Source organism: Mobula hypostoma, chromosome 3 (assembly GCF_963921235.1).
Source record: "Mobula hypostoma chromosome 3, sMobHyp1.1, whole genome shotgun sequence".
NCBI lineage: Eukaryota > Metazoa > Chordata > Chondrichthyes > Myliobatiformes > Myliobatidae > Mobula > Mobula hypostoma.
In genome coordinates this window covers 229,980,980-229,997,592 of record NC_086099.1, presented here as the reverse complement: position 1 = coordinate 229,997,592, position 16,613 = coordinate 229,980,980, and the positions used below count along the sequence as shown (strand labels likewise).

The 16,613-nt window shown below is 52.6% G+C and overlaps 1 protein-coding gene across 1 annotated transcript in view; it reads left to right on the top strand.

Annotated features, from left to right (window-relative positions):
• LOC134344610 (protein FAM83H-like) overlaps nt 1-16,613 on the top strand; it is a 73,742-nt gene that overhangs the window by 28,588 nt on the left and 28,541 nt on the right. Inside the window, exon 2 of the mRNA XM_063044723.1 lies at nt 13,944-14,415. Coding sequence (XP_062900793.1) covers nt 13,969-14,415 — 447 coding nt within the window. The 5' untranslated portion in view covers nt 13,944-13,968. The remainder of the gene's footprint in view (nt 1-13,943; nt 14,416-16,613) is intronic.

The following is a 16,613-nucleotide window of genomic DNA, read 5'->3' as shown; positions in this document are numbered from 1 at the left end:
AAAATAGAGGGCTATGTAACCCCAGGTAATTTCTGAAAGTAAGTACGTATTCGGCACAGCATTGTGGGCCAAAGGGCCTGTATTGTGCTGTAGGTTTTCTATGTTTCTATATTTCACTTTCCTAAATTTCAGTGAGTACAGACCCAAATTTGCCATACACTCCTCATATGTTAACCCTTCATTCTCAGAATCATCCTCATGAACCTCCTCTGGACTCTCTCCAATGACAACACATCCTTTCCAAGATATGGGGGCCCGAAACTCATAGTCATAGTCATACTTTATTGATCCTGGGGGAAATTGGTTTTCGTTACAGTTGCACCATAAATAATAAATAGTAATAAAACCATAAATAGTTAAATAGTAATATGTAAATTATGCCAGGAAATAAGTTCAGGACCAGCCTATTGGGAGGAGTTGTAAACTTTGATGGCCACAGGCAGGAATGACTTCCTATGACGCTCTGTGTTGCATCTCGGTGGAATGAGTCTGGGTGAATGTACTCCTGTGCCCACCCAGTACATTATGTAGTGGTTGGGAGACATTGTCCAAGATGGCATGCAACTTAGACAGCATCCTCTTTTCAGACACCACCGTCAGAGAGTCCAGTTCCATCCCCACAACATCATTGGCCTTACGAATGAGTCTGTTGATTCTGTTGGTGTCTGTTGCCTCAGTCTGCTGCTCATACTGTTGACAATACTCCAAATGCAGCCTGACTAGTGTCTCAGGATTATCTCCTTGTTTTTATATTCTACTCCCCTTGAAATACATGGCAGCACTGCATTTGCCTTCTTTACCAGAATCTCAGGCTGTAAATTAACCTCTGGGAGTCTTGCACAAGGACTGCTAAGTTCCTCTTCACCTCTGATGTTTCAAACTTCTCCTCATTTAGACAATAGTCCACATTATTGTTCCTTTTACCAGAATGCATTATCATACACTTCCCAACACTGCATTCCATCTGCCACTTTTCCCACATTCTTCCAATTTGTTTAAGTCCTGCTGCAATTGCATTGCTTCCTCAGCACTACCTACCCCTCCACCTATCTTCATATCATCCACAATCTCTACCACAAAACTGTCAATTCCATTATCCAAATCATTGACAAACAATGTGTAAAGTAGCAGTCCCATTGCTGACCCCCGAGGAACACTACCAGTCAGTGGCAGCCAACCAGAAAATGTCCCCTTTATTCCCACTCGCTGCCTCCTGCCTGTCAGCTATTCCACTATCCATGCCAGTATCTTTCCTTTAACGCCATAGGATTTTACCTTGTTAAGCAGCCTCATGTGTGGCACCTTATCAAACGCCTTCTGAAAATCCAAGTAAATGACCTCTCCTTTGTCCACCCTGCTTGTTACTTCCTCAAAGAACTCTAACAGATTTGTCAGGCAAGTTTTCCCTTCACAGAAACCATGTTGAGTTTGACTTATCATTAGTATCCAAGTACCCTGAAACCTCCATCCTTAATAATGGACTCCAACACTTTCCTAACCACTGAGGTCAGGCTAACTGGCCTATACTTTCCTTTCTTTGGCCTTCTTCCCTTCTTAAGTAGTGGATTGACATTTGCAATCTTCCAGTCCTCTGGTATCACACGAGGCTGAAGTGATTCTTGAAAGATTAAGACCAATGCATCCGTTATCTCTTCAGAAACCTCTCTCAGGACTCTGGGATGCAGTCCATCTGGCTGAGGTGACTTGTCCACCTTACAACCTTTGAGCTCACCTAACACTTTTTCCTTTGGAATCGAATGATGAAGGGAAGGGGTCCCAGAACAGATCCCTGAGGCACACCACTGGCGATTGACCTCCATGCAGAATATGCCCCATCGACAATCTCTCTTTGCCTTCTGTGGGCAAGCCAACTCTGGATCCACAAAGCAACGTCCCCTTGGATCCCATGCCTCCTTACTTTGTCAATAAGTGATGCATGGGATATGTTATGAAATGCCTTTCTGAAATCCATATACACTACATCTACTGCTCTACCTTCATCAATGTGTTTAGTCACATCCTCAAAAAATTCAGTCAGACTCGTAAGGAAGGACCTGCCTTTGACAAATCCATGCTGACTATTCCTAATCATATTATACCTCTGCAAATGTTCATAAATCCTGCCTCTCAGGATCTTTTCCATCAACTTACCAATCACTGATTTAAGACTCACTGGTCTATAATTTCCTGGGCTATTTCTACTCCCTTTCTTGAATAAGGGGAGAACATCTGCAACCCTCCAATCCTCCGGAACTCTCCCGTCCCCATTGATGATGCAAAGATCATCGCCAGAGGCTCAGCAATCTCCTCCTTCACCTCCCACACGAGCCTGGGGTACATCTCGTCCGGTCCCGGTAACTTATCCAACTTGATGCTTTCCAAAAGCTCCAGCACATCCTCTGTCTTTATGTCTATATGCTCAAGCTTTTCAGTCCACTGTAAGTCATTCCTACAATCACCAAGGTCCTTTTCCATAGTGAATACTGAAGTAAAGTATTCATTAATTATCTCCGCTATTTCCTCCAGTTCCAGACACATTTTTCCACTGTCACACTTGATTGCTCCAATTCTCTGAAGTCTTGTCCTCTTGCTCTTCACATACTTGTAGAATGCCTTGGCTTTTCCTTAATCCTGTTCACCAAGGCCTTCTCATGGCCCCTTCTGACTCTCCTAATTTCATTCTTAAGCTCCTTCCTGTTAGGCTTATAATCTTCCAGATCTCTATCATTACCTAGTTTTTTGAACCTTTTGTAAGCTTTTATTTTCTTCTTGACTAGATTTTCAACAGCCTTTGTAAACCACTGTTCCTGTACCCTACCATCCTTTCCCTGTCTCATTGGAGTGTACCTATGCAGAACTCCATGCAAATATCCCCTGAACATTTGCCACATTTCTGCCATACATTTCCATATAGAATATCTGTTCTCAATTTGTGCTTCCAAGGTCTTGCCTGATAGCTTCATATTTCCCCTTACTCCAATTAAATGCTTTCCTAACTTGTCTATTCCTATCCCTCTCCAATGCTCTGGTAAAGGAGATAGAATTATGATCACTATCTCCAAAATGCTCTTCCACTGAGAGAACTGAAACCTGAGCAGGTTCATTTCCCAATACCAGATCAAGTACAACCTCTCCTCATGTAGGGTTATCTACATATTGTGTCAGGAATCCTTCCTGAACACACCTAACAAACTCCAGTCCATCTGAACTCCATGCTCTAGGAAGATGCCAGTCAATATTGGGGAAATTTAAATCTCCTCCATGACAACCCTGTTATTATTACACCTTTCCAGAGTCTGTCTCCCTATCTGCTCCTACATGTCCCTGTTACTGTTGTGTGGTCTATAAAAAACACCCAGTTGACCGCTTCCTGTTTCTAACTTTCACCACAGAGACTCCGTAGACAATCCCTTCATGACTTCCTCCTTTTCTGCAGCCGCGACACTATCCCTCATCAACAGTGCCACGCCCCCACCTCTTTTGCCTCCCTCCCTGTCCTTTCTGAAACATCTAAAACCTGGTGCTCCAAGTAACCATTCCTGCCCCTGAGGCAACCAAGTCTCTGTAATGGCCACAACATCATAGTTCCAAGTACTTATCCATGCCCTGAGCTCATCCGCTTTGTTCATGATGCTTGTTGCATTAAAATAGACACATCTCAAACCATCAGTATGAGCGTATCCCTTCTCTGTCACCTGCCTATTCCTCCCTTTCGCATTGTCTACATGCTTTCACTATTTGTGAGCTAACCGCCCCTTCCTCCATCTCTTCAGTTCGGTTCTAGTTCAAACTCACCCCAACAGCCTTAGCAAACCTCCCTGTCAGGAAATTGGTCCCCCTCGGATTCAAATGCACCCCCTCCTTTTGGTACAGGTCACACCTGCCCCAGAAGAGGTCACAATGATCCAGAAATCTGAATCCCTGCCCCCTGCTCCAATCCTTCAGCCACGCATTTATCCTCCACCTCATTCTATTCCTGTACTCACTGTCACGTGGCACAGGCAGTAATCCTGAGATTATCACCTCTACGGCCCTGCTTCTCAGCTTCCTTCCTAACTCCCTGTAGTCTATTTTCAGGACCTCCTCCCTTTTCCTACCTATATCAATGGTACCAATATGTACCACGACCTCTGGCTGTGCTCCCTCCCACTTCAGGATATTGTGGACACGATCAAAAACATCCTGGACCCTGGCACCTGGATGCAAACTACCATCTGTGTTTCTTTCCTACGTCCACAAAATCTCCTCTCTGACCCCCTAACTATAGAGTCCCCTGTCACTACTGCCTTCCTCTTCCTTTTCCTACCCTTCTGAGCCACAGGGCCAGACTCTGTGCCAGAGGCACGGCCACTGTTGCCCTCCCCAGGTCGGCTGGGCCCCCCCCCCCCCCCACTGTACTCAGACAGGAGTACTTATTGTTAAGGGGGATGGCTACTGGGGTATTCTCTAGCATCTGTCTCTTGCACCTCCCTCTCCTGACTGTTACCCACTTATCTGTCTCCCCAGACCCCGGTGTGACTACCTGCCTGTAGCTCCTCTCTATCACCTCCTCACTTTCTCTGACCAGACAAAGGCCATCGAGCTGCATCTCCAATTCTCCGACGCGGTCCCTAAGGAGCTGCAGCTTGATGTACCTGGCGCAGATGTGGCGTTCCGGGAGGTTGGGAGTCTCCTGGACATCCCACATTTGACAGAACACCGGCTGCATGGACATACCTCCTATTCCTCACAAATAACTTACCTCGCCTTGACCTGTTATCGCTGAAGCCCCGTTGAACCAACAACCTCCTACTCTGTCTCCCTTTCCTCCATCGCCCACTCCTATGGTGCCCGCTCTACAAAAATGTCTTCTTTTAAATCCTTCCTGTCGGTCTAACTCGCTGACGTCCACACGCTTGCACAGTTGTGCTTCGATCAAACCGATGAGGAAAAAAACTTGTCTTTTTTTAAATCCTTCCCACCGATTTAAATTCTGCTGAATTTGGTTTAGTACAGGCCCAGAGCCATCAAACAATCTAAGCAGCCTCGTGTGTGGTAGCTTGGCAAAGGCCTTCTGACAATCCAAGTACACAACATCAACTGATTCTCCTTTGTCAAGCAGGATCTATGGTGAGGGGTCAGGACTGGGAATGAAGGGGGAAGAACACCAGAATAACAAGGGGAGGGAGGGGAAGAAGGGCAAACTGGAAGGTGATGGGTGAAGGGAAGGGGGAATGAAGCATGAAGCTGGGAGCTGATGTTGGAAAACGTAAAGGGCTGGAGAAGAAGGAATCTGATAGGAGAGTGGACCATGAGAGAATGGGAAGGAGGAGGTGTAGGTGATAGGCAGGTGAGAAGAGGGGAACCAAAGCAGGGAATGGAAGAAGAGGGAGGGGGTCAGGGAAAATCATTACCAGAGGTTGGACAAGTTAATGTTCATGCCATACCCAGATGGAACATGGGGAGTTGCTTCTCCAACGAAAAAGGGACCTCATCATGGCAGAGGAGGAGGCCAAGTACCAACATGTCAGAATATGAGTGGGGATGGGAATTAAAATGCTCGGCCACCAGAAATGTTGCTTTTTGCCGGTGGAGCGAAAGTGCTTGACAAAGTTTTCCCAATCTATGTCGGGTCTCAGCAAAGTAGAGGAGGTCACTTCGGGAGCACTGGATATAGGAGATGACCCCATCTGATTTGCAGGTGACGTGTTGCTTCACCTGAGGAACTCTTTGTGGGCCTGACTGGAGGTGTGGGTACAGCTGCTGTTTGAGTTATTCTGCTGAACATTGTGGACGTGCTAATTTGAGTCGTAATATGTAGCAACAGTTGTGTTGGATATTAATGCAAATACCCTTTTCACTTTATGCTTCATTGTACATGAGATGTATGAATAGTCCTGAATACCATTGGGTAGACAGCAGCAGACTTCTTCCCAAAACACAGGAGAGAATTGGTTATGGTGAGTTCAGAATCAGTGACATATAGCATGAAATTTGTTGTTTTGAGGCACCGATATATAATTGTACAATAAGGTTTCTGTAAATGGAAAATTAAGCAAGTAGTGATGCAAAAAAAAGAGTGAAAATAGTGTGGTAGTTTTCATGGGTTCATTGTCCAGAAGTCATAGTCATAGTTTATTGATCCTGGGGGTAATTGGTTTTCGTTACAGTTGCACCATAAATAATTAAATAGTAATAAAATCCTAAACAGTGAAATAGTAATATGTAAATTATGCCAGGAAATCGGATGCGGAGGGGACGATGCTGTTCCTGAAATGTTGAGTGGCAGGGTGGAGATACGTCTGTGACGCACTCCTTCCCTCCGCTAGCCTGCAGGTCACTGCTGGGCAAAATGTAACCCCTCCACCCCCACCCCCCGTCCTACTGATTACGGTCATGTGCAGCCACGTGACTAGGTGGTGGATAGTCTTACGTGCTAATGTATATCACAAGTCCCCCCCCCCACCCCCATGCCCAAAACCCCCGCCCTGAGCCCGGCACCGCTGTCTAATCCCCACCGTCATTCTCACCCACACACCCGGTACCGCTGTCTAATCCCCACCGTCATTCTCTCCCCCCACACCCGGTACCAGTGTCTAATCACCAGCGTCATTCTCTCCCCCAACACCCGGCACCGCTGTCTAATCCCCACCGTCATTCTCACCCACACACCCGGTACCGCTGTCTAATCCCCAGCGTCATTCTCTCCCCCAACACCCGGCACCGCTGTCTAATCCCCACCGTCATTCTCTCCCCCGACACCCGGCACCAGTGTATAATCCCCACCGTCATTCTCTCCCCCGACACCCGGCACCGCTGTCTAATCCCCAGCGTCATTCCCTCCCCCGACACCCGGCACCGCTGTCTAATCCCCAGCGTCATTCTCTCCCCCCACACCCGGTACCAGTGTCTAATCCCCAGCGTCATTCTCTCCCCCGACACCCGGCACCGCTGTCTAATCCCCACCGTCATTCTCTCCCCCAACACCCAGTACCAGTGTCTAATCCCCACCGTCATTCTCTCCCCCCACACCCGGTACCAGTGTCTAATTCCCACCGTCATTCTCTCCCCCCACACCCGGTACCATTGTCTAATCCCCACCGTCATTCTCTCCCCCCAAACCCGGCACCGCTGTCTAATCCCCACCGTCATTCTCTCCCCCGACACCCGGTACCAGTGTCTAATCCCCACCGTCATTCTCTCCCCCGACACCCGGTACCAGTGTCTAATCCCCACCGTCATTCTCTCCCCCGACACCCGGTACCAGTGTCTAATCCCCAGTGTCATTCTCTCCCCCCACACCCAGTACCGGTGTCTAATCCCCACCGTCATTCTCTCCCCCCACACCCGGTACCAGTGTCTAATCCCCACCGTCATTCTCTCCCCCCACACCCGGCACCGCTGTCTAATCCCCACCGTCATTCTCTCCCCCCATACCCGGTACCAGTGTCTAATCCCCACCGTCATTCTCTCCCCCCACACCTGGCACCGCTGTCTAATCCCCACCGTCATTCTCTCCCCCCACACCCGGTACCAGTGTCTAATCCCCACCGTCATTCTCTCCCCCGACACCCGGTATCAGTGTCTAATCCCCACCGTCATTCTCTCCCCCCACACCCGGTACCGCTGTCTAATCCCCACCGTCATTCTCTCCCCCCACACCCGGTACCAGTGTCTAATCCCCAGCGTCATTCTCTCCCCCGACACCCGGTACCAGTGTCTAATCCCCACCGTCATTCTCTCCCCCCACACCCGGTACCAGTGTATAATCCCCAGCGTCATTCTCTCCCCCCACACCCGGTACCAGTGTCTAATCCCCACCGTCATTCTCTCCCCCCACACCCGGCACCGCTGTCTAATCCCCACCGTCATTCTCTCCCCCCACACCCGGTACCAGTGTCTAATCCCCACCGTCATTCTCTCCCCCCACACCCAGTACCAGTGTCTAATCCCCATCGTCATTCTCTCCCCCCACACCCGGCACCGCTGTCTAATCCCCACCGTCATTCTCTCCCCCCACACCCGGTACCAGTGTCTAATCTCCACCGTCTTTCTCTCCCCCCACACCCGGTACCACTGTCTAATCCCCAGCGTCATTCTCTCCCCCCACACCCGGTACCAGTGTCTAATCCCCACCGTCATTCTCTCCCCCCACACCCGGTACCAGTGTCTAATCTCCACCGTCTTTCTCTCCCCCCACACCCGGTACCAGTGTCTAATCCCCAGCGTCATTCTCTCCCCCCCAAATCCGGTACCAGTGTCTAATCCCCACCGTCATTCTCTCCCCCCACACCCGGTACCAGTGTCTAATCCCCACCGTCATTCTCTCCCCCCACACCCGGTACCAGTGTCTAATCCCCACTGTCTTTCTCTCCCCCCACACCCGGTACCAGTGTCTAATCCCCACCGTCATTCTCTCCCCCCACACCCGGTACCGCTGTCTAATCCCCACCGTCATTCTCTCCCCCCACACCCGGTACCAGTGTCTAATCCCCACCGTCATTCTCTCCCCCCACACCCGGCACCGCTGTCTAATCCCCACCGTCATTCTCTCCCCCCACACCCGGTACCAGTGTCTAATCCCCACCGTCATTCTCTCCCCCGACACCCGGTATCAGTGTCTAATCCCCACCGTCATTCTTTCCCCCCACACCCGGTACCGCTGTCTAATCCCCACCGTCATTCTCTCCCCCCACACCCGGTACCAGTGTCTAATCCCCACCGTCATTCTCTCCCCCCACACCCGGTACCGGTGTCTAATCACCAGCGTCATTCTCTCCCCCAACACCCGGCACCGCTGTCTAATCCCCACCGTCATTCTCTCCCCCGACACCCAGTACCAGTGTCTAATCCCTACCGTCATTCTCTCCCCCCACACCCGGTACCGCTGTCTAATCCCCACCGTCATTCTCTCCCCCCACACCCGGCACCGCTGTCTAATCCCCACCGTCATTCTCTCCCCCCACACCTGGCACCGCTGTCTAATCTCCACCGTCATTCTCTCCCCCCACACCCGGTACCAGTGTCTAATCCCCACCGTCATTCTCTCCCCCGACACACGGCACCACTCTCTAATCCCCACCGTCATTCTCTCCCCCGACACCCGGCACCGCTGTCTAATCCCCACCGTCATTCTCTCCCCCCACACCCGGCACCGCTGTCTAATCCCCACCGTCATTCTCTCCCCCGACACCCGGCACCGCTCTCTAATCCCCACCGTCATTCTCTCCCCCGACACCCGGTACTGCTGTCTAATCCCCACCGTCATTCTCTCCCCCCACACCCGGCACCGCTGTCTAATCCCCACCGTCATTCTCTCCCCCCACACCCGGTACCAGTGTCTAATCCCCACCGTCATTCTCTCCCCCCACACCCGGTACCAGTGTCTAATCCCCAGCGTCATTCTCTCCCCCCACACCCGGTACCAGTGTCTAATCCCCACCGTCATTCTCTCCCCCCACACCCGGTACCAGTGTCTAATCCCCACCGTCATTCTCTCCCCCCACATCCGGTACCAGTGTCTAATCCCCACCGTCATTCTCTCCCCCGACACCCGGTACCAGTGTCTAATCCCCACCGTCATTCTCTCCCCCCACACCCGGTACCAGTGTATAATCCCCAGCGTCATTCTCTCCCCCCACACCCGGCACCGCTGTCTAATCCCCACCGTCATTCTCTCCCCCGACACCTGGTACCAGTGTCTAATCCCCACCGTCATTATCTCCCCCCACACCCGGCACCGCTGTCTAATCCCTACCGTCATTCTCTCCCTCCACACCCGGTACCAGTGTCTAATCCCCACCGTCATTCTCTCCCTCCACACCCGGTACCAGTGTCTAATCCCCACCGTCATTCTCTCCCCTGACACCCGGTACCAGTGTCTAATCCCCACTGTCTTTCTCTCCCCCCACACCCGGTACCAGTGTCTAATCCCCACCGTCATTCTCTCCCCCCACACCCGGTACCAGTGTCTAATCCCTACCGTCATTCTCTCCCCCCACACCCGGTACCAGTGTCTAATCCCCAGCGTCATTCTCTCCCCCCACACCCGGTACCAGTGTCTAATCCCTACCGTCATTCTCTCCCCCCACACCCGGTACCAGTGTCTAATCCCTACCGTCATTCTCTCCCTCCACACCCGGTACCAGTGTCTAATCCCCACCGTCATTCTCTCCCCCCACACCCGGTACCAGTGTCTAATCCCCACCGTCATTCTCTCCCCCCACACCCGGTACCAGTGTCTAATCCCCACCGTCATTCTCTCCCCCCACACCCGGTACCAGTGTCTAATCCCCACCGTCATTCTCTCCCCCCACACCCGGTACCAGTGTCTAATCCCCACCGTCATTCTCTCCCCCCACACCCGGTACCAGTGTCTAATCCCCACTGTCTTTCTCTCCCCTGACACCCGGTACCAGTGTCTAATCCCCACCGTCATTCTCTCCCCCCAAATCCGGTACCAGTGTCTAGTCCCCACCGTCATTCTCTCCCCCCACACCCGGTACCAGTGTCTAATCCCCACCGTCATTCTCTCCCCCCACACCCGGTACCAGTGTCTAATCCCCACCGTCATTCTCTCCCCCCACACCCGGTACCAGTGTCTAATCTCCACCGTCTTTCTCTCCCCCCACACCCGGTACCAGTGTCTAATCCCCACCGTCATTCTCTCCCCCCACACCCGGTACCAGTGTCTAATCCCCACTGTCTTTCTCTCCCCTGACACCCGGTACCAGTGTCTAATCCCCACCGTCATTCTCTCCCCCGACACCCGGTACCAGTGTCTAGTCCCCACTGTCATTCTCTCCCCCCACACCCGGTACCAGTGTCTAATCCCCACCGTCATTCTCTCCCCCCACACCCGGTACCAGTGTCTAATCCCCACTGTCTTTCTCTCCCCTGACACCCGGTACCAGTGTCTAATCCCCACCGTCATTCTCTCCCCCCACACCCGGTACCAGTGTCTAATTCCCACCGTCATTCTCTCACCCCACACTCGGTACCAGTGTCTAATCCCCACCGTCATTCTCTCCCCCCACACCCGGTACCAGTGTCTAATCCCCACCGTCATTCTCTCCCCCGACACCCGGTACCAGTGTCTAATCCCCACCGTCATTCTCTCCCCCCACACCCGGTACCAGTGTCTAATCCCCACCGTCATTCTCTCACCCCACACCCGGTACCAGTGTCTAATCCCCACCGTCATTCTCTCCCCCCACACCCGGTACCAGTGTCTAATCCCCACCGTCATTCTCTCCCCCCACACCCGGTACCAGTGTCTAATCCCCACCGTCATTCTCTCCCCCCACACCCGGTACCAGTGTCTAATCCCCACCGTCATTCTCTCCCCCCACACCCGGTACCAGTGTCTAATCCCCACCGTCATTCTCTCCCCCGACACCCGGTACCAGTGTCTAATCCCCACCGTCATTCTCTCCCCCCACACCCGGTACCAGTGTCTAATCCCCACCGTCATTCTCTCACCCCACACTCGGTACCAGTGTCTAATCCCCACCGTCATTCTCTCCCCCCACACCCGGTACCAGTGTCTAATCCCCACCGTCATTCTCTCCCCCGACACCCGGTACCAGTGTCTAATCCCCACCGTCATTCTCTCCCCCCACACCCGGTACCAGTGTCTAATCCCCACCGTCATTCTCTCCCCCCACACCCGGTACCAGTGTCTAACCGCCACTGTCTTTCTCTCCCCCCACACCCGGCACCGCTGTCTAATCCCCACCGTCATTCTCTCCCCCCACACCCGGTACCAGTGTCTAATCCCCACCGTCTTCTCTCCCCCCACACCCGGTACCAGTGTCTAATCCCCACCGTCATTCTCTCCCCCCACACCCGGTACCAGTGTCTAATCCCTACCGTCATTCTCTCCCCCCACACCCGGTACCAGTGTCTAATCCCCACCGTCATTCTCTCCCCCCACACCCGGTACCAGTGTCTAATCCCCACCGTCATTCTCTCCCCCCACACCCGGTACCAGTGTCTAATCCCCACCGTCATTCTCTCCCCCCACACCCGGTACCAGTGTCTAATCCCCACCGTCATTCTCTCCCCCCACACCCGGTACCAGTGTCTAATCCCCACCGTCATTCTCTCCCCCCACACCCGGTACCAGTGTCTAATCCCCACCGTCATTCTCTCCCCCCACACCCGGTACCAGTGTCTAATCCCCACCGTCATTCTCTCCCCCCACACCCGGTACCAGTGTCTAATCCCCACTGTCTTTCTCTCCCCCTACACCCGGTACCAGTGTCTAACCGCCACTGTCTTTCTCTCCCCCCACACCCGGTACCAGTGTCTAATCCCCACCGTCATTCTCTCCCCCCACACCCGGTACCAGTGTCTAATCCCCACCGTCATTCTCTCCCCCCACACCCGGTACCAGTGTCTAATCCCCACCGTCATTCTCTCCCCCCACACCCGGTACCAGTGTCTAATCCCCACCGTCATTCTCTCCCCCGACACCCGGTACCAGTGTCTAATCCCCAGTGTCATTCTCTCCCCCCACACCCGGTACCAGTGTCTAATCCCCACCGTCATTCTCTCCCCCCACACCCGGTACCAGTGTCTAATCCCCACCGTCATTCTCTCCCCCGACACCCGGTACCAGTGTCTAACCGCCACTGTCTTTCTCTCCCCCGACACCCGGTACCAGTGTCTAATCCCCACCGTCATTCTCTCCCCCCACACCCGGTACCAGTGTCTAATCCCCACTGTCTTTCTCTCCCCCGACACCCGGTACCAGTGTCTAATCCCCACCGTCATTCTCTCCCCCCACACCCGGTACCAGTGTCTAATCCCCACCGTCATTCTCTCCCCCCACACCCGGTACCAGTGTCTAATCCCCACCGTCATTCTCTCACCCCACACCCGGCACCGCTGTCTAATCCCCACCGTCATTCTCTCCCCCCACACCCGGTACCAGTGTCTAATCCCCACCGTCATTCTCTCCCCCCACACCCGGTACCAGTGTCTAATCCCCACTGTCTTTCTCTCCCCTGACACCCGGTACCAGTGTCTAACCGCCACTGTCTTTCTCTCCCCCGACACCCGGTACCAGTGTCTAATCCCCACTGTCTTTCTCTCCCCCCACACCCGGTACCAGTGTCTAATCCCCACCGTCATTCTCTCCCCCGACACCCGGTACCAGTGTCTAACCGCCACTGTCTTTCTCTCCCCCCACACCCGGTACCAGTGTCTAATCCCCACCGTCATTCTCTCCCCCCACACCCGGTACCAGTGTCTAATCCCCACCGTCATTCTCTCCCCCCACACCCGGTACCAGTGTCTAATCCCCACCGTCATTCTCTCACCCCACACCCGGCACCGCTGTCTAATCCCCACCGTCATTCTCTCCCCCCACACCCGGTACCAGTGTCTAATCCCCACCGTCATTCTCTCCCCCCACACCCGGTACCAGTGTCTAATCCCCACCGTCATTCTCTCCCTCCACACCCGGTACCAGTGTCTAATCCCCACCGTCATTCTCTCCCCCGACACCCGGTACCAGTGTCTAATCCCCACCGTCATTCTCTCCCCCCACACCCGGTACCAGTGTCTAATCCCCACTGTCTTTCTCTCCCCTGACACCCGGTACCAGTGTCTAACCGCCACTGTCTTTCTCTCCCCCGACACCCGGTACCAGTGTCTAACCGCCACTGTCTTTCTCTCCCCCGACACCCGGTACCAGTGTCTAACCGCCACTGTCTTTCTCTCCCCCGACACCCGGTACCAGTGTCTAACCGCCACCGTCATTCTCTCCCCCGACACCCGGTACCAGTGTCTAACCGCCACTGTCTTTCTCTCCCCCCACACCCGGTACCAGTGTCTAACCGCCACTGTCTTTCTCTCCCCCCACACCCGGCACCAGTGTCTAGTCCCCACCGTCATTCTCTCCCCTGACACCCGGTACCAGTGTCTAACCGCCACTGTCTTTCTCTCCCCGTGCACAGGGCCGCGTCGGCTGCCAGCTGAACCATGGCTCACCGCTCACAGTGCTCGTCCTTCGGGGATGTGGACCGAGACCCCGGACACGTTCCGCCCCACTATAAGGAGTATTACCGAATGGCCATTGACATCCTGGCGGAGGAGGGCATTGACGCCTACTATCGCTTCCTGGCAACCGAGCAGGAGGTGGACTTTCTCAACAGCACTGAAATTGAACACATCAACAAGCACCTCAAGAAGCCTGTGATCCCCCTCGAGTGCTTGGACTACACCCCTAGCACCTACGAGGACTCGGACTCCTCGGGCACCTATTGGCCCATGCACACGGACATCGCTGCCCCCGTCCTGGACCTGGGCTGGCCCAGCGCCCACACCTTCCGGGGGCCATCTGACGTCACCATCTTTGTGCACCCTCCCGCCCCTGACACCCTCAGCATCAAGGAGGAGGTGCGCCGGTTGATCCGCTCTGCCACGCAGGTGAGGTGGAGCCCTGCACTCTGACCGGATGGTAATGCAGTCTTTGCACTCTGAACTCTGACCCCTACCCTTTGTGTCAGGGTCAATGTTGGGGCAGCCTCTGTCCCTCCCACTCCACACATACCCACACCATCTCCCTCAATGGTTCTTTCCCTAGCTTCCTGACATCTGTGCCATCCGGTGTAATCGGTGTTGGGTAGAGTCATGGTGTATTACAGCATTGAAACTGGTACTTCAGCCCATCTGTGCCAAACTGTTACTCTTCTTAGTCGCATCAACTAGACCAGAGCCCTCCATGATCCTCCCACCCTTGTACTCAACCAAACTTCTCTTAAAATGTTGAAATGGAACCTGCGTCCACCACTTCCACACTCTCACCACCCGAGGAGTGAAGTTATTCCCCTCATATTCTCCCCGAACATTTCATCTTTCACCCTCAACCCATGACCTCTAATTCTAGTCTCACCCAACCTCAGTGGAAAAATCTTGCTTCATTTACCCTAACTATACCCCTGATAATTTTGTATTACCTATGTCAAATATCCTTTCATTCTCCGACACTTCAGCGAATAAAGTTCTAGCCTTTTCAACCTTTCCCTCCAATTCGGGTCCTACCAGAAACATCCTTTTAAGTTTTCTGTATACTCTTTCAATCTTATAGCTAACTTTCCTGTATGTAGATGAGCAAAACTGCACACAATACTCCAAATTTGGCCTCACCAACATCTTACATAGAAACATAGAAAACCTACAGCACATTGCAGGCCCTTCGGCCCACAAAGCTGTGCCAAACATGTCCCTACCTTACAACTACCGAGGCTTTACCCACAGCCCTCTATTTTTCTAAGCTCCATGTAGCCATCCAGGAGTCTCTTAAAAGACCCTATCGTTTCCACCTCCACTACCACTGCCAACAGCCCATTCCACGCACTCACCACTCTCTGCGTAAAAAAACTTACCCCTGACATCTCCTCTGTACCTACTTCCAAGCACCTTAAAACTGTGCCCTCTCGTGCTAGCCATTTCAGCCCTAGGGAAAAGCCTCTGTCTATCCACACGATCAATGCCTCTCATCATCTTATACATCTCTGTCAGGTCACCTCTCATCCTCCATCGCTCCACGGAGAAAAGGCTAAGTTCACTCAACCTGTTTTCATATGGCATGCTCCCCAATCCAGGCAACATCCTTGTAAGTCTCCTCTGCACCCTTTCTATGGCTTCCACATCCTTCCTATAGTGAGGCAACCAGAACTGAGCACAGTACTCCAAGTGGAGTCTGACCAGGGTCCTATATAGCTGTAACACCATCTCTCGGCTCTCAAACTCAATCCCACAACTGACGAGGGCCAACGCACCGCATGCCTTCCCAACCACAGAGTCAACCTGCGTAGCAGCTTTGAGTGTCCTATGGACTCGGACCCCAAGATCCCTCTGATCCTCCAGACTGCCGAGAGTCCTCCCACCAATGCCACATTCTGCCACCATATTTGACCCACCAAAATGAACCACCTCACACCCATCTGCCACCTCCCAGCCCCGTCCTGCGTCCCATCGATATCCCACTGCAACCTCTGACAGCCCCCCACACCACCACACCATCCACAACACCTCCAACCTTTGTGTCATCATGATCTCATGTAATGACAGAGAAAGCCCAAAGGTTGGAAATTCTACTCCAACTATTTATTAGCATCTTGCATAATATATGTGTGATTCATGCCTTCTTAAGTACCCTTGTTTCTTGTTCTGTTCTGTTTTCCCAGCTTCCTTTCTTTTTCCCTCCCTTCATCAACTTTCTCAGTGCTCATACTCAGTATTAGCTCTGCACTAATTATGTGGTACAATGTTCTGCAACTTCAGCATAACATTCCATCTCCTGTACTCAATACTTTGATTTATGAAGGCCAATAACTTGTCAAAAACTTTCTTTACAATCCTATCTTCCTGTGATGCCACTTTGAAGAATTATGGACCCAGATAAGTGTGAGGTGGTTCATTTTGGTAGGTCAAATATGATGGCAGAATATAGTATTAATGATAAAATTCTTGGCAGTGTGGAGGATCAGAGGGATCTTGGGGTCTGAGTCCATAGGACACTCAAAGCAGCTGCACAGGTTGACTCTGTGGTTAAGAAAGCATACGGTGCATTGGCCTTCATCAACCATGGGTTTGAGTTTAGGAGCCGAGAGGTAATGTTA